At 43.0% G+C, this 24856-nt stretch overlaps 2 protein-coding genes across 2 annotated transcripts in view; one reads left to right on the forward strand and one right to left on the reverse strand.

Annotated features, from left to right (window-relative positions):
* The first annotated feature begins 280 nt into the window (after window positions 1-280).
* On the forward strand, window positions 281-12972 carry LOC148341999 (uncharacterized). Its single transcript, XM_088288018.1, has 3 exons — window positions 281-1373; window positions 1552-1622; window positions 12967-12972. Exons 1-3 carry the CDS (start codon window positions 281-283, stop codon window positions 12970-12972), a joined length of 1170 nt encoding a protein of 389 aa, XP_088144144.1.
* Window positions 12973-23574: 10602 nt separating this feature from the next.
* Window positions 23575-24856, reverse strand: part of LOC148342000 (uncharacterized) — a 31999-nt gene continuing 30717 nt past the window's right edge. Inside the window, exons 5-6 of the mRNA XM_088288019.1 lie at window positions 23950-24298; window positions 23575-23592 (exon numbers count right to left, since the gene is read on the reverse strand). Coding sequence (XP_088144145.1) covers window positions 23575-23592; window positions 23950-24298 — 367 coding nt within the window. The remainder of the gene's footprint in view (window positions 23593-23949; window positions 24299-24856) is intronic.

Genomic DNA, 24856 nt, shown 5'->3' on the forward strand with positions numbered 1-24856 from the left:
TTTTTACCTCACCTCAGCAATGGACATCCAACTTGCGGTGGTTTTACTACTGTTGGGGGCTGTTTTTTGCGCGATCGTGTCCGGAGACGAAACTCGGAGCTACGGATCGATCGTGTACACAAGAGATCAGCTGTTAGCACTCCGTGCTAACCCCGCGTGGGCTCCCGGAGCGAGACCCGATATTCCCCGCGAGCTGAGGAGGAAGAGACGGGGATGTCGTGCGGGGGCTAAACGCCAGGCAAGGAGGAGACGATATCACCCCGTCCTCCCGTCCGTTATTATGGGGAATGTTCGATCCCTCTCCAACAAAATGGACGAGCTAACAGCGCTAACCCGGCACGAGAGGATTTTCCGGGAGGCTAGCTTGCTGGTGTTCACGGAGTCGTGGCTAACAGAGCTAACGCCGGACGCCGTCGTGGAATTGGACGGCTTCCAAATACTAAGCGCGGACAGGACACTGGAGAGCGGTAAGAGAAAAGGGGGAGGGCTGGCTGTGTTTGTTAATGATAGATGGTGTAACCCTGGGCATATAACTGTTAAGGATCAACTTTGCAGTCGGGACATTGAGATGATAGCTGTTAGCATGCGTCCGGTCTATTTACCGCGAGAGTTCAGTCATGTGATCGCGGTAGCGGCGTACGTGCCTCCCTCTGCTAACGGTGAGACAGCCTGTGATGTACTGAATGCAGCTGTGAGCAGGCTACAAACACAGCACCCAAATGCCTTGTTCCTTATCTCTGGTGACTTCAATCATGCTTCTCCTTCCTCCTCTCTGCCTTCATTCACACAATATGTAACATGCCAAACCAGAGACAATAAAATATTGGACCTCTTCTATGCCAACACCAAGGAGGCGTACACGTCACTGCCCCTCCCCCCGCTGGGCAAAGCTGACCACAACTTGGTTGCTCTCCTGCCTGTGTACAAACCTCTCGTCCGCAGGCAGCCAGCTGTGACACGCACAGTTCAGCGATGGTCCGGAGAAGCCGAGGAGGCCTTGAAGGACTGTTTCAACACAACTGTGTGGGAGGTATTCAGCGAAGCTCACGGTGAGGACATTAATGGTCTAACAGACACAGTTACAGACTATATTAACTTCTGCATGGAGAACACCATTCCCACCAGGACTGTAAGATGTTTCTCCAACAACAAACCCTGGATCACACCGGACATTAAAGCTCTCCTGAAGGAGAAAAAGAGGGCTTTTGTTTCAGGCGACAAGGACGAGCTGAAGAGAGTGCAGCGTCAGCTGAGAAGGAGGATCCGAGAGGGGAAAAAGTCCTACAGGATGCGGATGGAAGAACAACTGCAGCGGAACAATGCCAGGGATGTCTGGAGGGGCCTGAAGACCATCTCAGGCCACGGACAAGCAGGTAAGACCCAGAAGGGGGGGGGGGCTTCAGTGGGCAAATGAGTTGAACCTATTTTTCAATAGGTTTGATCAAATGTCTGACCCCGCTCAGGCTTCCCTGATGCAGCCCCCACCCACCCCTCCTGCCACTGCGAACAAGACCCTCTCTCCCCCTCTCTCGCCCCTCTCTCTCTCCACAGGCTCCAGTTCCCAGCCTCATCAGACAACCACCACTTCCTCCTGCTCAGCCTTGTTCCTCACAACATCTCAGGTGAAGAACCAGCTGAGGAAGATGAAGGCGAGGAAGGCGGCAGGCCCAGATGGGATCAGCTCCCAGCTCCTCAAATCCTGCGCAGACCAGCTGTGTGGAATCGTCCAGCACATGTTCAACCTGAGCTTGAAGCTGGGCAGAGTCCCCCAGCTGTGGAAAACATCCTGCCTGGTTCCGGTTCCAAAGACACCCCATCCGAAGGAGCTCAACAACTTCAGACCAGTGGCGCTGACGTCTCATCTGATGAAGACCCTGGAGAGACTGGTCCTCGTCCATCTGCGCCCCCTGGTCAGCTCCTCAATGGACCCACTCCAGTTTGCATACCAGCCTGGCATCAGTGTGGATGATGCCATCATCTACCTGCTCCACACTTCACTCTTCCACCTGGAGAAGGCGGGGGGCACGGTGAGGATCATGTTCTTTGATTTCTCAAGTGCTTTCAACACCATCCAGCCCGCCTTATTGGGAGACAAGCTGGAGCAGGCGGGAGTGGCCCACCACCTCATCACATGGATTCACAACTACCTCACAAACCGGCCACAGTACGTGAGAACACAGGACTGTGTGTCTGACGTGCTCCTCTGCAGCACGGGAGCGCCGCAGGGAACTGTGCTGGCTCCCTTCCTGTTCACCCTCTACACCTCGGACTACAAATACAATTCCACAACCTGTCACCTGCAGAAGTTCTCTGATGACTCTGCGATTGTCGGCCTCATCACTGACGATGACGATCGGGAGTACAGAGGGGTTACGCAGGGGTTCGTGGACTGGTGTCAGCAGAACCGCCTCCAAATCAACGCTGGGAAATCCAAAGAGCTGGTGGTGGATTTCCGCAAGCGTCTGCACTCTCCACCTGCACCAGTGAATATCCAGGGAACAGACGTTGAGAGGGTCTCAACTTACAAGTACCTGGGTGTTCATCTGAACAATAAACTGGACTGGAGCGACAACACAGACGCTCTCTATAGGAAGGGTCAGAGCAGACTCTTCCTACTCAGGCGGCTGAGGTCCTTTGGCGTTCGGGGAACACTCCTCAGGAACTTCTATGACTCGGTGGTTTCATCAGTCATCTTCTATGGAGTGGTCTCCTGGGCAGGAGGCATCTCGGGCCGAGACAAAAAGAGACTGGACAAACTGGTGAGGAGGGCCAGCTCTGTCCTGGGCTGCTCCCTGGACTCTGTGGAGTCAGTGGGGGGCCGGCAAAACTGTCATCAATGCTGGACAACCTAGCCCACCCACTCAATGACACTCTGAGAACACTTTACAGCTCCTTCAGTGATAGACTTTTACACGCTCGCTGTACCAAAGAGAGATTTCGCCGCTCCTTCCTGCCGACTGCTGTCAGACTTTTTAACAAGAACATTGGGTCAGGCCTACAAACGGGCGGGCATTAGTGCAATTGTGCAGTCCTAGGATGCAATATAAACCGCTACTGCACTTTCACCCAAGGGGTACTTTAATATTGACCAATGATGTATTTTGTTTATATTACATTATTCTTATTACTGTACTTCTATCTCTGCAGTATTTCCACCATTGCAGGATGTTCACTATTACGGTACTTTTATCCTTGCAGTACTTTTATAATTGCAGTACTTTTACCATTACAGTACTTTTATCATTGCAGTATTTTTCTATCATTGCAGTACTTTTACTATTACAGTACTTTTACTATTACAGTACTTTTACCATTGCAGTACTTTTACCATTACAGTAATTTTATCATTGCAATATTTTTATCATTGCAGTATTTCCAATCATTCAGTAGTTTTTATCATTACAGTGTTTTCCCCCTCTGTATAATGGACAGACATTAGGAGTGTTTCCTTACACTAGATAAGTTTATACTGTGTATATTTGCATGCTTTTTATGAATGTCTGCTGCTAATGTTATACATTAACGGCTACATTACGCCGCCGACTCTGTGTGATCTATATCTTTACTCCTGTAACACCTCAAATTTCCCCATTGTGGGACTAATAAAGGACAACTTATCTTATCTTATCTTTGTACTTGGGTGTCGTTCTTTCACACATTTTCAAACGCCAATCTCAACAAATCCGCACTTGATCTCTGCTTAGCGATAACTCGTGTGCTTCTTTTTGTTAGACGAGAAGAATGAACGGCGTTGTCGTTTTTTAATGTCGTGCTGAATGGATTTCCTGGGTGAAAACTGCAGTCTGTTCAGCACAAAAGTGGAAAAATAGGACACGCCCCGCTGTGATATGATTAGCTGCTGGCTGTGTGGAGCACTGTCATCAATTCATGCGCCCCCCTTAGCATCGCACCGCGCCCCACTATTTGAGAATCACTGTATTAGTTAGTTAAAAAAGAATAGCTAAATTATAGTTGACGTGTTCATGGGTGTTCTGAAGGTTCGCATGTTTATAGAATCATCCCTTTGAGTTGTGATTAAGAAGGGGATATTTTCCGAACTAATGTTAATTGTGATGGCTTTATGATATACACAGTTATATGGTTAATAATTGTGCATCGTTTGACATTCTGCTGTATTGTTAATACTGCTTACCTTTGATTGGTGTGGCGCATGTAATGGACAATGTGCTTATTTTGTCGGTCGCGGGATGTCTCGCGCAATCCCGATTGATGACGTGAGAGAGTGTGCACTTGAAGAAGGGAGATTGCGCACTTGACCAGAAGAGAAGGGGAGTGTGCGAGTCGCGGAAGGAGTCAGTTGGAAGGACAGTAAAAACCCGGTTATCGCGGTTAATGGGGACCGAGACCACCCGCAAAAACTGAAAATCCGCGAAGTAGCGGCACACCTTCAAAAATGCTTAAAAAAAAATATATATACAGTGGAACCTCGGTTCTCGAACGACTCTGAGGTCGAACTAATCGGAGTTCGAACAAAAAAATGGAGAAATTCTTGCTTCGCAGTTCGAACAAACCTCGGAGTTCGAACGCCGGTATGACGCGTGAGTGCGTATGCGAGGGTGGGATGCTGAGCGGCGTACGGGTGTAGATCGCTCTCTTGCTCTCTTCGTGACCAACTGTTGTCGCGTGCGGACGTGCTGCGTTTTGCTCTCGCGTTTTATATAGGTGTACGAAGTGTTTTAGCCCCTAATCATGCCTCCAAAGAAAGTCAGTGCAAGCAGCAAAGGAATGTTTCGGTGTTTGAACAATTTGCTTTTCGAACAGGGTTCAGGAACGGATTATGGTCGAGAACCGAGGTTCCACTGTGTATATATATACAGTGGAACCTCGGTTCTCGAACGACTCTGAGGTCGAACTAATTGGAGTTCGAACAAAAAAAATAGAGAAATTCTTGCTTCGCAGTTCGAACAAACATCGGAGTTCGAACGCCGGTATAACGCGTGAGTGAGCACGCGAGGGTGGGATGCTGAGCAGCCAATTGACCAATTGTTGTCGCGTGCTACGTGCTGGGAAGTGTTTTAGCCCCTAATCATGCCTCCTAAGAAGGTCAGTGCAAGCAACAAAGCTGCTACTAGCGAAAAAAGAAAAGTAGTGCGTACAACTATTGCATTTGATTCGGTGTTCGAACAAATCGGTTCTCGAACAGGGTTCTGGAACAGATTATGGTCGACAACCGAGGTTCCACTGTATATATATCTCTTTGGCTTAGGATGGGCTTAAAAAGGGAGAACGTCACAACCCCCTTTTCTACCAACAAGCCCAGGAATATTTAGTTCTGTCTCTTAATGCAAAAAGAAATACTTGTAAACATATTTTGCTTGAAGGATTTCTACTCTATCAATGACATAATGTTGTGATGGCCCCCAGTGGTCCCCATCAATAAGTTAGGGTCCCACAACAGGTGTTCCATCAGACGCACACAATAGCCTGTGTGTGCTAACTTCAGCTCGCTTCCAGAAACGTCTGTGACTATGTCAGGAATGAAATCGGGCATCGGCCGCAACGTGCTTCCTTTTTAAATGCTCGTTTATCACTGTTGTGCTGCTAAAAGGAGGTTTACATCGTAGGACGGAATTTTGTGAAGTGTCCCCATGGTCCGGTCCAAGTTGGGGTCGCACGCATTGCTCCGTGTGCGGCAGGCACAAGGCAAGGTAGCACGGTAGAAACAATATAATACAAAGTCGCCGCCTGACCTTTGATTTGACCAAACCAAATTTGTCTTTTTGTGTCCTACAGACGTCAGTGAAAACGATCTCCGTTCTGTGAAAGAGGAGCCAGACTTGACTCACATTAAAAAGGAGGAGGAGGAGGAGGAGATCAACAAGTCACCAGTGAACATTGTCTCTATAAAGACTGAAGATGAAAACAAGGATGAGAGTGAGGACAAGAGAGGGGCGGAGCCTACAAGCATCAGCTCAAGTCATCATGTGACAACAGAAGGTGATGAAGACCACTGGGGGCCATCACAAGCACATAATGAGGACACATTATCAGACGATCATGACGATGATTATGATGATGATGATGATGGGCAAGCCAAAGGTGAAAGGGCATGTCACACTGACTCATTCACTTCAAAGCTGTCTTTAAAAGGGCACGTAAAAACGCACAGTGGAGAAAAACCTTTTTCCTGCTCAGTTTGTGGTAAAAGCTTCCCTCAAAATTCAAGTTTAACAATCCACACAAGAACGCACACTGGAGAAAAACCTTTTTCCTGCTCAGTTTGTGGAAAATGCTTCTCTCAAAATTCAAGTTTAACAATCCACACAAGAACGCACACTGGAGAAAAACCTTTTTCCTGCTCAGTTTGTGGCAAAAGTTACTCTCGAAAGTCATATTTAATAATTCACACAAGAACACACACTGGAGAAAAAACATTTTCCTGCTTGGTTTGTGGTAAAAGCTTCTCTCAAAATTCAAGTTTAACAATCCACACAAGAACGCACAGTGGAGAAAAACCTTTTTCCTGCTCAGTTTGTGGAAAATGCTTCTCTCAAAATTCAAGTTTAACAATCCACACAAGAACGCACACTGGAGAAAAACCTTTTTCCTGCTCAGTTTGTGGTAAAAGCTTCTCTCAAAATTCAAGTTTAACAATCCACACAAGAACGCACACTGGAGAAAAACCTCTTTCCTGCTCAGTTTGTGGAAAATGCTTCTCTCATAAGGCAAATTTAACAATCCACACAAGAACACACACTGGAGAAAAAACATTTTCCTGCTTGGTTTGTGGTAAAAGCTTCTCTCAAAAGTTTGATTTAACAATCCACACAAGAACACACAGTGGAGAAAAACCTTTTTCCTGCTTAGTTTGTGGCAAAAGTTTCTCTGATAAGTCAAATTTCACAAAACACACAAGAACACATAGTGGAGAAAAACATTTTTCCTGCTCAGTTTGTGCCAAGAGGTTCTCTCAAAAGTCGTATTTACGAAACCACACAAGAACACACACTGGAGAAAAGCCATTCAGTTGCAGCGTTTGTGCTAAAAAATTCTCCACTAAACAATATGCGGAGAGTCACAATTGTGCTGGTGAGAAAAGCAGCAATCCTTGAAGCTTAAAAAAAAGAAAACAAATAACTGAAGGAACTGACTCTTTGTGGTAAGATGTAAATTTTGATTTTGAATAAAATATGATAAATTCAATTTTGCAAAGCTTTTTTATTGACATTAAGCCAATGTGATCTGTGCCAGAAGAAGCAATGTGTCTGAGTGATCATGATTTGTTTTGTGTGTTTACATCAAACATGTAAAGGAAACTTTGCCTGTAACAACATTTGTTAATATTATACTTTTCAGCTGTCTTTTTAATCGTACCTAATGGAAAAGGTGTGAGAAGAAACTGTGCTTATGAAATCGGTGCCTTCCACAATCATCAATAAAATCACTTGTTCCACTTGCTCAACTGGCCTTCATTACGTTGTGAAAAGGTGAAAAACAGATCTAGAAGTTGAACTATAAAAAGAACAAGAAAGAGAAACGCAAATCGTCTCAGTTTCTCTTCAAGGTTTTGGCATGTCAGGAGTTGGCAATTTGATGGCGACTGGAGTCAGCGCTGGTTTTCTCGGTGTGTTTGGCTGGCTCGTATATGTATGGTCCATTGAACAAAACTCAAACTCTTCAAATATTCCCTCACATACATTTAATACAGTGAACCCCCGCTACTTCGCGGTTCACCTTTTGCGGGTTCAGTGCTTCGCGGGTCTAAAAAATATTCGGGAACATTGTAGTTTCGCCGAGCGGCACAAGGGGGCGCTGAAGCGGTTAGACGGCCGGCGTGCGCCGAAGAGGAGAGTGGACGAAGAAGAGAGTGGCCGAAGAAGAGCAGGTTCCCCCGGACACGATTGGTGGCGACGTACACGATCGGACACCGTGCGTGAGCTCCGAAGGAGACCGGCCGGCGTGTGTGGCTGTCAAGCCGAAGATAAACAACTTTCGCCCGGGCACTCGCGCGGCGACATTTGGCTTCGTTCGGGACCGTGCGTGAGCTCCGAAGGAGACCGGCCGGCGTGCGTGGTAGTTAAGCCGAATAGGAGCACCTTCCGCCCGGGCAACGGCGGAGAGCGAGGCTGTCAGTTATGAATGAATAAATGAATAAATAAATAAATGAAGAATGCCACCTTTCATTTCACTGTCATGATCCGTGCCTGTCATGCCGCGTGTGTTTTTGTTTTTTCAGCTGTGTGGGCGTTCCTCCAGCGATAGTCTCGCGCCATGCCATCAGCTGCTGCGAGACGCGCTGATTACACTGACTATATTGTGATTATAATAAATATTGTAACGTTGTATAATATCAGGCCAATTTGTCCATCAGCGAACGCTTTTATTATTAAGCCAAAAACGGCTGCTGTTGGCCGCAACCACGCCGATCAGAGAGAGAGCAACACAACAACAACATAAAGTTCACTCCCCTGCTGCCTTCACAGCCTCCACAGAAAAGAGGAAAACACAGAACCCTTGAACTATTTACAAAGTCGCTACACTATCTTTGTATCACCACCTTTTTTCCGTGTCTGCGTTTGGAGAGTCCTCTTCAACCCTCCAGTTCTGCTGGAGGATCATAACATTCACAGGGCACACCGGATGGCGTACCAGCAGGTAAAAGTCGAAGTAATTGAATAAATACAAAAATAATGGCTGGGGAATAAAAAAATAATAAGTTTTAATATTTGTTTTTTTGTTATAACATGAATTCGCTGGTCAGCTTAATACATATTTTTTAACATTATGCTTTTCAGTTGTCTTTTTAATCGTATTTAATGGAAAAGGTGTGAGAAGAAACTGTGCTTATGAAATCGGTGCCTTCCACAGTCATCAATAAAATCACTTGTTCCACTTGCTCAACTGGCTTTCATTACGCAAGCATAAGTTTAAATGTTTTACTTTTTCCGGACATTGGCTTTCTATAAATTTCTAGTCCTTACACGTCAATTGTTGTTTCGGATCCTTTTTTTCTAGCTTTTTACTGTTTGATTTCCCCATGTTTCCCTTAACTGTTCTCCAATCCCTGAACAGGTTGACAATTACTCTGTTTTAGGTAATTCCCAAGCTTCTGCTTCCCAGACAGTTGTTAGTTAAATTTCCCGTTCCAAAATGAGGTTGCAAGCCTCCATGCACATGTTACACAGCTTGAAATGATGGGCCAACTCATCTGCCGTGCAACGTATTTATTTTTCTCCAATCAGCAGCACTTCTCCCTGTCAGGGCACAATAGTAACATTCAGAAATGTTCTTGAAGCGTAGCTTCTCTTGCGTCATCACAAATTGACTGTTCTTCTGCTACGGTAGTCAGCGTCGGCTCTGATGAGCAAGGTCCTAGGCACCCTCTGCTGGCGAAGCTAATATTGCACCCTGATAAACATACAGACACTAAACCCTCATGTTCTCATTGGAAAATGACATTCAGCCCAACGACAATAAAATTTCGGGGGGGGGCAACCATTTCTATGTATCCATTTATCGCATAGCGCCACACACACTTATTCATTCACACTATTTTTCCCCCTATTTTTCCTTGATTTTCCCTCTTGACTTTTATTTTTCCCCTTTTTTCTTTTTCCCCTTATCTCTCTCTTTTCCCTTATTTCTCTTCCCCTTATTTTTCCCCCTTCAAACGCGCGTGGAGGATACACCCCTGTTATCCTCTATCAGTTTTATAGACTATCTCTGTCTCTTCACGTAACATTGACTAGTATTCTTACGGTTTTACACAGTTTTAAAGACTTACTCTGTCTATTCGTAGTGGAGTCCGCCCTCCAATATCCCCACGGAATTTAACTACGTACCCCTTCAAATGCCCACATTTATCCCATTCGGAAATGACACACTCACCCAAGATGAGCTGAACGTCTCTCTCCGCAGCCTCCCTTCAACTTTCAGCCTTCCAGCAGCAAAGTCGAGGACCAGGTCCAAAAAAAGAAACACAAAAAAACAAAAAGAAAAAGGGGAAAAGAAAAATAAATCCTGGAAAAAAAAAAGAAATCCTCGTCGTGGCCACGATTGTCCCCGGTCGTCGGCTTCGCCCCCGGACGCTTCCAGTATGTTGGGTTCACGGCTCTCGAAGGACCAATTATATGTCAGGTTCGCCAATTTGACATATCGGGTTCATAGCTGGAAGGAGAAAGACGCACAGCCCAAGTGGATACTGAGAGGTTAACAAAGTTTATTTGACAACTTTATCTCCCCCCTGTTCGTCAATGCTTTTCACACATTCCCTCTTATAACATCGGGGAATCAGATTACACTTCAAGAAATCAGATTACACTAAAGGGTGGTACAGTTCCTCTTCTCAAAAGATGGTTTAGTCCGGTTCATCATTGGCGTGTCGCCGTGGGTCGCAGCTGACTGCAGCTGACTTTGACGTCAACATCTTCTATCAGGACCCCGCATGTTGTTGTTTGCGTCAGACTTTGGGGCCAACTTCTTCTTATCAGGGCTCATCACGACGTTGGTTACTTCATCCTCACTTCTGAAGAAGTGCCACCGCCCTGCCAATTCCTAGAAGCCCCTCTCTGCAGTAGAGAGGCCCCCCTGTATCACCCCCCACACTGCAAACACTCAGCACAGTTCACTCCACTGCAACATGATATGTGCACTATGTATTGAAATAAAGTTGCGTCATGGCAAATGTAGAATAACATCTGATAAAATCCATGGTCATGTGGCATCATAGGATTATACCTTGATGCCCAGTCGCAGCAGAAGAATAATTCTGATATGTAGACAACTTCTCTCGTTAGCCAACTGGCGTAGTTTATTTCAGCAACACACACGAACTGCTCTTCTCCAGAGCCAAAAGCAGAGAGAGAGAAATAAGGCTTGAACACCTGCCTAACATGGCATCGTCTGTTAGCGACAGCACCCCTTGTGGCAAATAAGCACATTACAGTAACAAGCAGTCATACAATAACACTCAACACTCCCACTTATGAATGGCTTGTATACTGTACAACTTTCACAAAGACATAAAAAAATAACATGACATTTGAATGTCAAATATTTACATGCCAAACAGGACCCCTGTAAATTTCTTCAATTTAGATTTGGTAACAGGCTTGGTCATAACATCTGCTGCCATGTCATTTGTGGGACAGTAAACAAGTATCATCTTCTCGTCTTTTATAATGGATCTAATAAAATGATATTTGATGTCCACATGTTTACACCTCTGCCTGTATACAGGGTTCCTCGCAAGTGCGATAGCCCCTTGATTGTCCTCATGAATGATAGTTTTCGTGTACACATAGTCATCAATACCTTTTAACAGTTGTTCCAAATAAATACACTCCTGTATTGTTAGGGCTAAAGCCATGTATTCTGCCTCACAGGTAGATAGTGCTACTGTTTGTTGTTTCTTGGTCCTTCATGAGACCAGTGCACTGTCATCACACATACTCACACAATACCCCGTGGTACTGCATCCGTCAGTAGCGTCTGACGCCCAATCTGCATCACTGTAAGCTCGAAGGCCTAGACCCTCACTGCTCTTTCTGAAACAGAGCTGTCCGTCGGTTGTACCTCTGAAATAACGCGAGACATGTTTGACCGTGATCCAGTGCTCATCTGTGGGTTCAGAAAAAATGTTGCGATAGTCGGCTCACCACAAAACATAGATCAGGGCGTGTGCCGGTGGCCAAATATATGAGACTGCCAACCGCTTCTCTGTACATTTTTACATCAGTCATTCTCGGCGCATCTTCAGTGTAGTCTAGTTTTTGTTCGCAGGGTGTTTCCCTTGTTCGACACATTTACATGTCAAAATGGTTTAGGATCTTTTCTACATACTTGTTTTGTGTCACATTTACACGGCCTTCCGAGTGGCTGAAGACCATGCCAAGGAAATGTTTTAACCTGCCTAGGTCCTTCATTTTAAACTTGGTGGATCGCATGCTCTTCACTTCCTCGAAGCCACTTTTGTGTTATTGGCGGCAATGATGAGGTCATCAGCCCAGATAACAATTATCACTTTCCCTTCTACTTTAGACTCTTTCGTGTATACACAGTGGTCTGCTGGGTTCTGGATAAATTTGTTCCCGATTAGGTATTTGTGAAGTAATAAATTCCAATTACGTCCAAATTGTTTTCGGCCGTAAATGGACTTCTCCAGCTTATTCACTAGCCCATCTCTTCCTTTCTCATAACCCTCAGGTTGTTCCATGTAGATTTCTCTATCAATGGGTGCGTGCAAATAAGCTGTTTTTACGTCAGCCTTTTGCATCGCCACCCGTACACGAGTCAGATTTGCTGTTGGTGAGAATATTTCACCATAGTCTATTCCTGCTCTCTAGCTATAACCTTTCACTACAAACCTGGCCTTGTACATCTCACGTCCATCACTGCCTTCCTTGATTGAATAGACCCACTTTCCTCCCACTGTCTCTCTGCCATCTGGCAATTTAGTCAAAGTGAAAGTGTGGATTTCCTCTAAGGACTTCATCTCTCCATTGCTTTCTTTCATTTTTTTGACTCAGTTGATGTTCAGGTCTCTTTAAAGTTTAGGGGAATATTGCACATTACTCTGTTGCAGTAGTCTGTGCTAACGAGTGTACTGTCATCCTCCTCACTGCTGTCTTGAGTGTAATCTTTTAGATAACCCGGTGGTCTTCGTTCTTGAGTAGGATATCTCCCACTACTTGGGACCTGTGGTGTCCCTTTAGGGTGCTTGTCATCATCATCTTTTGGTTGTTTTGAACCACCAGTTTGTATGTCTGTGCTCGCACGAGGTTGTGGGGTGTCTTTGACTTCACAACTCACTCTAGGTTGCAGATCTAACTCATAAGTCAGCGTTTCATTTTCACATGTTGTCTTGCTGACAAACTTTACCAGTCTGTGCTTTTGCACCTTTCCCTCACTGGATAATAAACTAGAAAGGCTGGACTGCCTTTGTCGTGCCCTACAAAGTGTCCTTTTTCGCACTTAAAGTCTAGTTTAATCCTGTCTTGTTGATAGGCATAGCATATTGACCCGAACTTGTGCATCCTTGATAAATGACACATTTTTCCTGTCAGTGGTGCCTGTATGCTTATTAAAACACAGATTTCTTATATATGCCGCCTCCTGAACAGCATTGTGCCACAGGCTCTTTGGTAAGTTGCAGTCAATAAGCTTACACCTAGCCATATCAAAAAGAGTCGGCCATTCCCTCTCAGCTACCCCATTCTGGTGTGGGGAATAAGGACAGGAGGTTTCATGTCTCATATTGTTCTATCGTAGCAGTGTCTTAAAGTCTCTGTTTGTAAACTGGGTTCCATTGTCTGACCGTATGTATTTCGCAGTGCCATATGGTGCTACATCAGATAAGAACTTCTTGGTAGCTTGAAGAGCATCGCCATCATCCTTGCTTTCAAAAAATAAACAAACACCGCACCTGTATACACATCTGTAAAAGATTGCACATACTTAAAACCATCAATGGATTTGTTGCTAATCGGACCAGCTAAATCTGTGTTCACCAGTTTTAGCAATGTCTTTACCTTGTCAGTTGGATTTCGGTTTCTCGTTTGGGTGAACTTCCCTTTTATGCATACATCACATTCTTTATCAGGCTTGTGTTTCGCACCACTAATGTGCATGCCAACTGTTACATTTTGCAATTTCAATATATCCTCATAGTTGCAGTGCCCCATTATCTCGTGCCATGTCTGAATATCATGGCTGACTTTACACACATCGTTTTCATGACACTCTGTTATCAAGTAGTACATTCTTTTATACATATAAATGTCAAATGTTGGACCATCAGGCGCCGTAAGAACGTCTTCACCTTCCTTGAAGAAGACTTTGGCACTCTTAGCTGTAGCTCGCTTCACGGAAAACAGTTCTTGAGGCAAGGATGGGATGTAGAGGGCGTTCTTGAACGTAACTTTACACCGACGCCCCTTACTGACTATTGGACACACCTGTGCGTTTCCCTTGCCTTGTGCCAGCCCAAAAACACGTTTCCCATCTGCGAGCCCCATGCTGTGTTTCTCCGGCCTGAAATTGCTCACAAAGTTCTTAAACCATCTTTTGTCGTTCATAAAGTGGGACGATGCACCTGTGTCCACAATCAGTACCTTTTGTTGAAATTGCTGTGCTGTCCAGTTGGTATTCTCAGTCTCCGTCTTGAAGGAGTAATCCTCACCTCCGGTTGCGCTCCTGGCGTCATCATGTTGCATTTCATGGCTGCCACCGGCGTCATCGTCTCCGCCTTTTTGGACGCACGCGTACCGGGCGCTCTGTCCGCGCTTCTTCCGGCATGCTTTGTCCGCTGGTCCTGTATGTTAACAGAAACTACACCAACTAGTCTTTGAGCAGTCATCTTTACGGTGACCCTTTTCGCCGCATCGCCAACACGCCAGCTCCGTCGGCGGTCTGCTTTTCTTCTTTTGCGCCGCCCGTGCTTTCATCACTGTCCCTCCGGCCTCCTCGGCGAGCGATCCTTTGTCTTCCGCTGCCTCGGAGTTCCATAATTTGGCCTTGAACTCCCCCAGCGAAACGTCCATTGAGTCGTGCGTCACCATTAACGTGAAAGGCTTATATTTTTCCCGTAGCCCTCTCATAATCATTGCCATCATCAACCCTTCGCTCGCCATATAATATAATGATATTCTGTTCAGCTCTGATGACTTATTCAGTCACAGTCTCTGTGTCCGCTTTCTTCAGCGCCGTCATCAATGTATAGGGAGACAATGCGGGGCCTACCTTTGCAGATATAGTGTTCTCTCAACACTGAGGGTTTCCAGGCCCTTGTCTTTTGTGTCTGTGAATATGAGTTGTTAGCGCCATTTCACAAATGTTTATATTTTTATGGATAATGATTGCAAATATTTGTTTTTTGCCATTTGTATGTTTGTGAGAAGAAATTATACATTTCTTTGTCTTTTGTAATTATTTTGATTTGTGGAGTGAAATGTGTCAACGTTAGAGGGCGCAATTCTTTATTTACTGTAATGCACGAAGAAGAAAGTGTTTTTTGGTTGAAGAAGAAATAAAGATGATGGCGAAGGAGCAACACGGTCTTTTTGCCGTGTTTCGACCATCAGTGTTTGTTCACGCGTAAAAAGTTGTTTTTATTCGCCACCAAACGAAGAGGTTGAACAACGAAAATAAGAAGAAACTAATGGAATCTAAAATAACCTCTACACATAGCATTTCCATGAGCTGCCCTCACATTCACAGCACTTCATGGACAAATACGACGAAGCACATTCTCCACATGGGCTGTAGAGGGAAATATACCAAATTGGGCACTGGAGGACTCACACAGACGCTATCAAAAGAAAAACACATTCCGAAAGACATAACAATTGGAGATCGGAGCACATGCACATACGCATACACACACACAGACATATACATACACCTGCACATACACTTGCACATACACGCGCACACACCGACAAGATTACAAAAGAATGCCAGCGGAGAGAGAGACGGAGGGACTGCCCGCCGGAGAAGGCCAGCCTTGGCGTGCCAGTCTTGGGGACCAGACGGGAATCAACTATCCAGACGATGATTAACCTGGGGAGGACCTTCCCTTGAACGTGGACCCGTGCCGTGGGAGGTAGCGAGGACGACCGATTCAACCTACATTACCCTTGACATAAAAAACTCCTATAAAGACTGAAGCGGGCTGAAAGATGGCCCGCATTTTTCGACTGTGCTCGCCCGAGTGCAGTTTCTCGTGAGATGAAGAAAAAGCCACCCAGATATCTATCTTTGTACTTCCTGAACTCCAGAAATGGAAGAAACTAAATATCGGACCTCTAATCAGTTGTTGAGTCTTTATTTGACCCTTTTCTTCTTGAGTACAAAAAAACGAAGACGCGTTGGAGGAAGTTTGGCTTTTAAAGGTTGATTTACTAACTACTTCTTATTTCCACGGTGACCCAACTCCAACAATAACATGACAAATATGTGTCATCTCATCAATATTTGCACAACAGAGTACTGAGCTTCGAGATCCTCACTATAATAGTTCTCAAAATTATATTTCTTGTCAATTTAGCTTAGTTAAGGGATATTTTATTGACAATCTAATATCAATCTACAAAGACAGAAAACAAATTGGTGGTGGTGGGGGGGCGCGAATCTTTTTCTTCTTGGTAGGGGCGGGTGTGAAATAATTGAGAAGCACTGCTAGTATATGCAGACATTATATTCATACAATCTTGCAGCCCGATTGAACCACAGCATTGTTGCAAGTTCCGTAGGAGAAACGTAAACGTCCCACTGCTGTTCCAGCAGCAGCTTCTCGGGAAATAGGCGGAAGTGACGTAGGAGCTGACTCGCGAATGCGGCGTTAATTTAGTTATTTTGTTATTTTTTTCATCAACCGAATTAAAATGTTATATAAAATATATATCAAAACAGAACAAACACAGAGGCAAAGAAATATATTTGAAAAATACGTGCTTAAAGCATGACGTCATTAGCAAGCGCGCAGCTTGCGAAGGGCCTCGACCACATCCACTGACCCGTCAACACCGGAACAAAAACACCCACCGCTAAATTCTTCTGATTTAGTGTGGAACTGACTGTAATTTTTTCACAGGATGTCCAGTGCTACTCTCAAGGACGTCGATATAATTCATTAAGTCTTTGTGTCCCGATAATCTCATTTTCGCGCGTTGATGCTTTTCGGCGTAGTTAGCTTACCTTGTTAGCTAGCTAGCCGCTAACAAAAAGAGGCACATGACTCATCGCCAAGCAGAGATCAAGTGCGGATTTTTGGGAATTATCATTTGAAAATGTGTGCAAGAACGACACCCAAGTACAAAGAGGAACTTTGTGGAATAAAAGAAGAGAACGAGCAACATCTTCAATCGCTGGGCAAAGTTTGCAACCAGCCTCGTGTTGTGCTACACAAAGCAGGTTTGTACCCGTCCGACTCTCATTTGCTTTGTAAAGAACGACTTTCTATCGTTAAAAATATGCATCACAACATTAAGTTGTTTGGGGAAATGCGTTCAAGGTTATTGCCGTTTTATTTTTAAATATTGACTTTTACTTGCAGGTCTGCTGAGCATTTGTTTATGCCAAATTAAATCAGTGCACAAAATAATTGCCAAAGAATAACCAATAGTGGGGGGGTGAACTCCATGTTTTTCCCAGTATCAAATTTGAACTGATTATTTAACATTTTACATTTTCTGTTTTTTATATCTTGTTCAAGCAATTCCTTACGGAAGGAATTCTGCTTGAATCTAAAATATGTGCACACTGCGGCGAAAACATTAATGGCGGTTGATCAATTTTAGTGGATAAAACACAAAATATTAAGTTAAAAAAAAAAAAATCAAGTACGTATTGGTCTTATTTATTTATTTATTAACTTTGTACTGGCTTCGTCGGGTGTAATTCAAGTTTTGTGCACATGTGCGTAGTTTCACCCCATCCAAACATTTAAAATACATTGAATGCATCCATCCAGGGTTGCACGGATCTCATCAGTGAACAAGCACATGCTGCAAGGAATGCATCTGCATCTTTGGCTTACTATGGGCTTAAAAAGGGAGAACGTCACAACCCCCTTTTCTACCAACAAGTCCAGGAACATTTAGTTCCTGGTAATAAAGTTCCTGTGGCCCAGGTGGTTTGCATCTCCACTGCAACTCATAGTTCCTGGTAATTTATCCAAATGGCAATGATGACGTATTAGTGGGAGGTCTTGTGTTACTTTGTTACTCATTACTGACACCCTATGGCTGTTATGCATCATTGCAGGTACAAAATAATTAAGTGAACTCTAATATTATTATGGTGTATCTTAGTCTAATTTTAATACATATTGGATAACTTTAAAATATACGGTCATTATTCAAATATGTCAACATGAAAGTCAGAGTGAAAGTGTTGTTGCTTAATGCTTATGTGGAAGAACTTTTACTCTTCAAACGTAATTTTGTTTTAAAATTTATTTCAAAACAGAAATTTTATAAAAATAAAAAGGGTAATGTCGGAACTTACTCGCAGGATAAATGTCATTTTGGGTTAAAAAAAAGTAACGTAAATCATACAATAAATAGCGACTCTGATGCCAGGGCTCCTTGAATTCTTTTAGGGATCCAGATTATAATGGAAGCAAAAAGTACCCACGATGAAACTATCCATAAATGCAAAATGAAATACTTGAAAACATATTTCGCTTGAAGGATTCCTATTTTATCAATGACATTATGTTGCGATGGCCCCCAGTGGCCCCCCATTAATATCTTAGGGTCCCACAACAGGTGTTCCATCAGACGCACACAATAGCCTGTGTGTGCTAACTTCAGCTCGCTTCCAGAAACGTCTGTGACTATGTCAGGAATGAAATCGGGCATCAGCCGCAACGTGCTTCCTTTTTAAATGCTCGTTTATCACTGTTGTGCTGCTAAAAGGAGGTTTACATCGTAGGACGTAATTTTGTGAAATGCCCCCATGGTCTGGTCCAAATCGGGGTCGCATGCATTGCTCCGTGTGCGGCAGGCACAAGTTAAGGTAGCACGGGAGAAATAATATAAGACAGTCGCCGCCTGAACTTTGACTTGACCAAACCAAATTTGTCTTTTTGTGTCCCGCAGACGTCAGTGTATACGATCTCCGTTCTGTGAAAGAGGAGCCAGACTTGACTCACATCAAAAAGGAGGAGGACGAGGAGGAGATCAACAAGTCACCACTGAACGTTTTCCCTATAAAGACTGAAGATGAAAACAAGGATGAGAGTGAGGACAAAAGAGGGGCGGAGCCGACAAGCAGCAGCTCAAGTCATCACTTGACAACAGAAGGTGATGAAGACCACTGGGGGCCATCACAAGCACAAAATGAGGGCACATCAGACGCTCATGACGATGATGATGATACTAATGATGATGATGATGATGATGATGGGCAAGCCAAAGGTGAAAGGGCATGTCACACTGACTCATTAACTTCAAAGCTGTCGTTAAAACCGCACACGAGAACACACAGTGGAGAAAAACCTTTTTCCTGCTTGGTTTGTGGTAAAAGCTTTTCTCTAAAATCAAATTTAACATACCACACAAGAACACACAGTGGTGAAAAACCCTTTTCGTGCTCAGTTTGTGGTAAAAGCTTCTCTCGAAAGACTCATTTAGTAAGGCACACAAGAACACACAGTGGAGAAAAACCTTTTTCTTGCTCAATTTGTGGCAAGAGTTTCTCTCAAAATTCTCATTTAACAATCCACACAAGAACACACAGTGGTGAAAAACCCTTTTCGTGCTCAGATTGTGGGAGAAGCTTCTCCCATAATTCTAATTTCACAAGGCACGCAAGAACACACAGTGGAGAAAAACCTTTTTCCTGCTCAGTTTGTGGCAAGAGTTTCTCTCAAAAGTTGCATTTAACAAACCACATAAGAAAGCACAGTGGTGAAAAACCTTTTTCCTGCTCAGTTTGTGGCAAAAGCTTTAATGTAAAGTCATTTTTAACAAATCACACAAGAACACACACTGGAGAAAAACCTTTTTCCTGTTCAGTTTGTGCCAAGAGTTTCTCTCAAAAGTCGCATTTCACAAGCCACACAAGAACACACACTGGAGAAAAACCTTTTTCCTGCCCAGTTTGTGCCAAGAGTTTCTCTCAAAAGTCGCATTTCACAAGCCACACAAGAACACACACTGGAGAAAAACCTTTTTCCTGCTCAGTTTGTGCCAAGAGTTTCTCTCAAAGGTCAAGTTTACAAAGCCACACAAGAACACACAATGGAGACAAGCCATTCAGTTGCAGCGTTTGTGCTAAAACATTCTTCACTAAACAGCATGCTGAGAGACACAATTGTGCTGGTGAGAATTGCAGCGATACTTGAAGATTAAAAAAAGAAAAAAAAAATGAAAGAACCGACTCTTTGTGGTAAGATGTAAATGTGATTTTCAATAAAATATGATGAAATTGAATTTTGCAAAGCTCTTTTATTGACACAAGGCCAATGTGATCAGTGCCAGAAGAAGCAATGTGTCTGAGTGATGATGAGTTTTTTTGTGTGTTAACATCAAACATGTAAATAAAATTTATTGCCTTTGCCTGGAATAACATTTTTTAACATTATGCTTTTCAGTTGTCTGTTTAATCGTACCTAATGGAAACGGTGTGAGAAGAAACGGTGCTTATGAAATCGTTGCCTTCCACAATCATCAATTAAATCACTTGTTCCACTTGCTCAACTGGCCTTCATTACGCTGTGTGAAAAGGTGAAAAACTGATCTCGAAGTTGAACTATAAAAAGAACCAGAAAGAGAAACGCAAATGGTCTCAGTTTCTCTCAAAGGTTTTGGTATGTCAGGAGTTGGCAACTTGATGGCGACTGGAGTCAGCGCTGGTTTTCTCGCTGTGTTTGGCTGGCTCGTATATGTATGGTTCATTGAACAAAACTCAAACTCTTCGAATATCCCCTCACATACATTTAATATTTCGCTTTCTGAATAAATTTATGACTGGCTAAATACACTTTCTAGGTTGAGCTCTAACAAGTGTTTGGGGTTTGTTGCTCAGCAGAATCTCACTTCGGAAAAAACTATCATTTTGTCAAATATACCAAATATTTTTGTTCATGCTATATTATATTTTTTTTACTTTGGATTGCTTATATAATGAAATCGGGAAATATTAAAATGTAAAATTAGCAACGACATACAGACTTAATGCAATTAATAAGAAATATAGAAACATTTTATAAATATTGAACACATTGAGAAGAGTCCTAATCTTGAAATAAATATTGAAATATAAAAAATACTTATGTATTAAATTAATTCAATAACCCGACCCTGGATGAGCGGCAGAAAATGGCTGGATGGATGGAATAATTTAAATTGTACACATATTCAAATGAACAAATATGTTAAGAAATAATCAAGAGTGAAATAAAAAGGTTTAAATTAATATTGATCTAATTTTGCATATTAAAATAATTGAATAAATGTTGTATTATTACATAAGCAAGCTTAAATATAAATTGAAATAAATGAAAAAAAAAGTTGTGTATTTTTAAATGGCCTAATGTAGATATGGGAAGTAATTCTCTTTATAAGATAAGATAAGATGTCCTTTATTAGTCCCACAATGGGGAAATCTGAAGTGTTACAGCAGCAAAGATATAGATCACACAGAGTCGGCGGCGTAATGTAGCCGTTAATGTATAACATTAGCAGCAGACATTCATAAAAACGCATGCAAATATACACAGTATAAACGTATCTAAGTGTAAGGAAACACTCCTAATGCCTGTCCATTATACAGAGGGGGAAACACTGTAATGATAAAAACTACTGAATGATTGAAAATACTGCAATGATAAAGATATTACACTGATAAAAGTACTGTAATGGTAAGAGTACTGACATGATAGAAAAGTACTGCATGATAGAAAATACTGCAATGATAAAAGTACTGTAATGTTAAAAAGTACTGCAATGATAAAATATACTGCAATGGAAAAAGTACTGTAATAGGAAAAGTACTGCAACAATAGAAAAATACTGCAATGATAAAAGTACTGTAATAGTGAACGTCCTGCAATGGTAGAAATGCTGCAGTGATAGAAGTACTGTTATAAGAATACTGTAATGGGAAACAAAATACATCATTGGTCAATATTTAAGTACACCCTTGGCTGAAAGTACAGTCGTAGTATATATTGCATCCTAGGACTGCACAATTGCACTAATGCCCTCCCGTTTGTAGGCCTGACCGAATGTTCTTGTTAAAAAGTCTGACAGCAGTCGGCAGGAAGGGGCGGCGAAATCTCTCTTTGGTACAGCGAGGGTGTAAAAGTCTATCACTGAAGGAGCTGTGGAGTGTTCTCAGAGTGTCATTGAGTGGGTGGGCTGGGTTGTCCAGCATTGATGCCAGTTTCACCGTCATCCTCCTGCCCCCCACTGACTCCACAGAGTCCAGGGAGCAGCCCAGGACAGAGCTGGCCCTCCTCACCAGTTTGTCCAGTCTCTTTTTGTCTCGGCCCGAGATGCCTCCTGCCCAGGAGACCACTCCATAGAAGATGACTGATGAAACCACCAAGTCATAGAAGTTCCTGAGGAGTGTTCCCCCAACGCCAAAGGACCTCAACCGCCTGAGTAGGAAGAGTCTGCTCTGACCCTTCCTATAGAGAGCGTCTGTGTTGTCGCTCCAGTCCAGTTTATTGTTCAGATGAACACCCAGGTACTTGTAAGTTGAGACCCTCTCAACGTCTGTTCCCTGGATATTCACTGGTGCAGGTGGAGAGTGCAGACGCTTGCGGAAATCCACCACCAGCTCTTTGGATTTCCCAGCGTTGATTTGGAGGCGGTTCTGCTGACACCAGTCCACGAACCCCTGCGTAACCCCTCTGTACTCCCGATCGTCATCGTCAGTGATGAGGCCGACAATCGCAGAGTCATCAGAGAACTTCTGCAGGTGACAGGTTGTGGAATTGTATTTGTAGTCCGAGGTGTAGAGGGTGAACAGGAAGGGAGCCAGCACAGTTCCCTGCGGCGCTCCCGTGCTGCAGAGGAGCACGTCAGACACACAGTCCTGTGTCCTCACGTACTGTGGCCGGTTTGTGAGGTAGTCGTGGATCCATGTGATGAGGTGGTGGGCCACTCCCGCCTGCTCCAGCTTGTCTCCCAATAAGAACATGATCCTCACCGTGCCCCCAGCCTTCTCCAGGTGGGAGAGTGAAGTGTGGAGCAGGTAGATCATGGCATCATCCACACTGATGCCAGGCTGGTATGCGAAGAGAATTACTTCCCATATCTATATTAGGCCATTTAAAAATACACGACTTTTTTTTTTCATTTATTTCAATTTATATTTAAGCTTGCTTATGTAATAATACAATATTTATTCAATTATTTTAATATGCAAAATTATATCAATATTAATTTAAACCTTTTTATTTCACACTTGAATATTTCCTAACATATTTGTTCATTTGAATATGTATGCAATTTAAATTATTCCATCCATCCAGCCATTTTCTGCCGCTCATCCAGGGTCGGGTTATTGAATTAATTTAATACATAAGTATTTTTTATATTTCAATATTTATTTCAAGATTAGGACTCTTCTCAATGTGTTCAATATTTATAAAATGTTTCTATATTTCTTATTAATTGCATTAAGTCTGTATGTCGTTGCTAATTTTACATTTTAATATTTCCCGATTTCATTATATAAGCAATCCAAAGTATAAAAAATATAATATAGCATGAACAAAAATATTTGGTATATTTGACAAAATTATAGTTTTTCCGAAGTGAGATTCTGCTTCGCAACAAACCCCAAACACTAGATAGAGCTCAACCTAGAAAGAGAAACCGAGACTATTCGCGTTTCTCTTTTTGGTTCTTTTTAGAGTTCAACTTCTAGTTCAGTTTTTCACCTTTTCACACTGCGTAATGAAGGCCAGTTGAGCAAGTGTTTTTATTGATGATTGTGGAAGGCACCGATTTCATAAGCACAGTTTCTTCTCACACTTTTTCCATTAGGTATGATTAAGACGACAACTGAAAAGCATAACGTTAAAAAATGTTATTCCAGGCAAAGGCAATAAATTTTATTTACATGTTTGATGTAAACACCAAAACAAATCATCACTCAGACATGATGCTTATTCTGACAATAATCACATTGGCTTTGTGTCAATAAAAGAGCTTTGCAAAATTCAATGTCATCATATTTTATTCAAAATCACATTTACATCTTACCACAAAGAGTCGGTTCTTTCATTTTTTTTTTTAATTTTTTTAATCTTCAAGTATCGCTGCAATTCTCACCAGCACAATTGTGTCTCTCAGCATAATGTTTCGTGGAGAATTTTTTAGCACAAACGCTGCAACTGAATGGCTTGTCTCCACTATGCTTTCTTGTGTGGATTCGTAAATGTGACTTTCGAGAGAAACTCTTGCCACAAACTGAGCACGAAAAAGGTTTTTCTCCACTATGTGTTCTTGCGTGTTCTGTTAAATGTGCCTTTTGAGAGAAGCATTTTCCACAAATTGAGCATGAAAAAGGTTTTTCTCCACTGTGTGTTCTTGTGTGGATTGTTAAATCAAACTTTTGAGAGAAGCTTTTACCACAAACTGAGCAAGAAAAAGGTTTTTCTCCACTGTGTGTTCTTGTGTGGATTGTTAAATCAAACTTTTGAGAGAAGCTTTTACCACAAACCAAGCAGGAAAAAGGTTTTTCTCCACTGTGTGTTCTTGTGTGCCTTTTTAAACTTGACTTTTGAAAGAAGCTTTTGCCACAAACTGAGCAGGAAAAAGGTTTTTCTCCACTGTGTATTCTTGGGTGGATTGTTAAATCAAACTTTTGAAAGAATCTTTTGCCACAAACTGAGCAAGAAAAAGGTTTTCCTCCACTGTGTGTTCTTGCATGTTCTGTTAAATTTGACTTTTGAGAGAATCTTTTGCCACAAACCGAGCAGGAAAAAGGTTTTTCACCACTGCGTGTTTTTCTGTGCCCTTTTAAAGACAGCTTTGCCCTTTCACCTTTGGCTTGCCCACCATCATCATCATCATCATCATCATCAGTATCATCATCATCGTCATGAGCGTCTGATAATGTGTCCTCATTTTGTGCTTGTGATGGCCCCCAGTGGTCTTCATCACCTTCTGTTGTCACGTGATGCCTTGAGCTGCTGCTTGTAGGCTCCGCCCCTCTGTTGTCCTCACCCTCACCCTTGTTTTCATCTTCAGTCTTTATAGGGACAACGTTCAGTGGTGACTTGTTGATCTCCTCCTCCTCCTCCTCCTCCTTTTTGATGTGAGTCCAGTCTGGCTCCTCTTTCACAGAACGGAGATCGTTTTCATTGACGTCTGCAGGACACAAAAAGACAAATTTGTTTTGGTCACGTCAAAGCTCATGCGGCGACTGTCTT

The sequence above is a fragment of the Idiotropiscis lumnitzeri genome, chromosome 2 (genome assembly GCF_059441095.1).
Source record: "Idiotropiscis lumnitzeri isolate Australia: NSW breed Sydney's pygmy pipehorse chromosome 2, RoL_Ilum_1.0, whole genome shotgun sequence".
Classification (NCBI taxonomy): Eukaryota; Metazoa; Chordata; class Actinopteri; order Syngnathiformes; family Syngnathidae; genus Idiotropiscis; species Idiotropiscis lumnitzeri.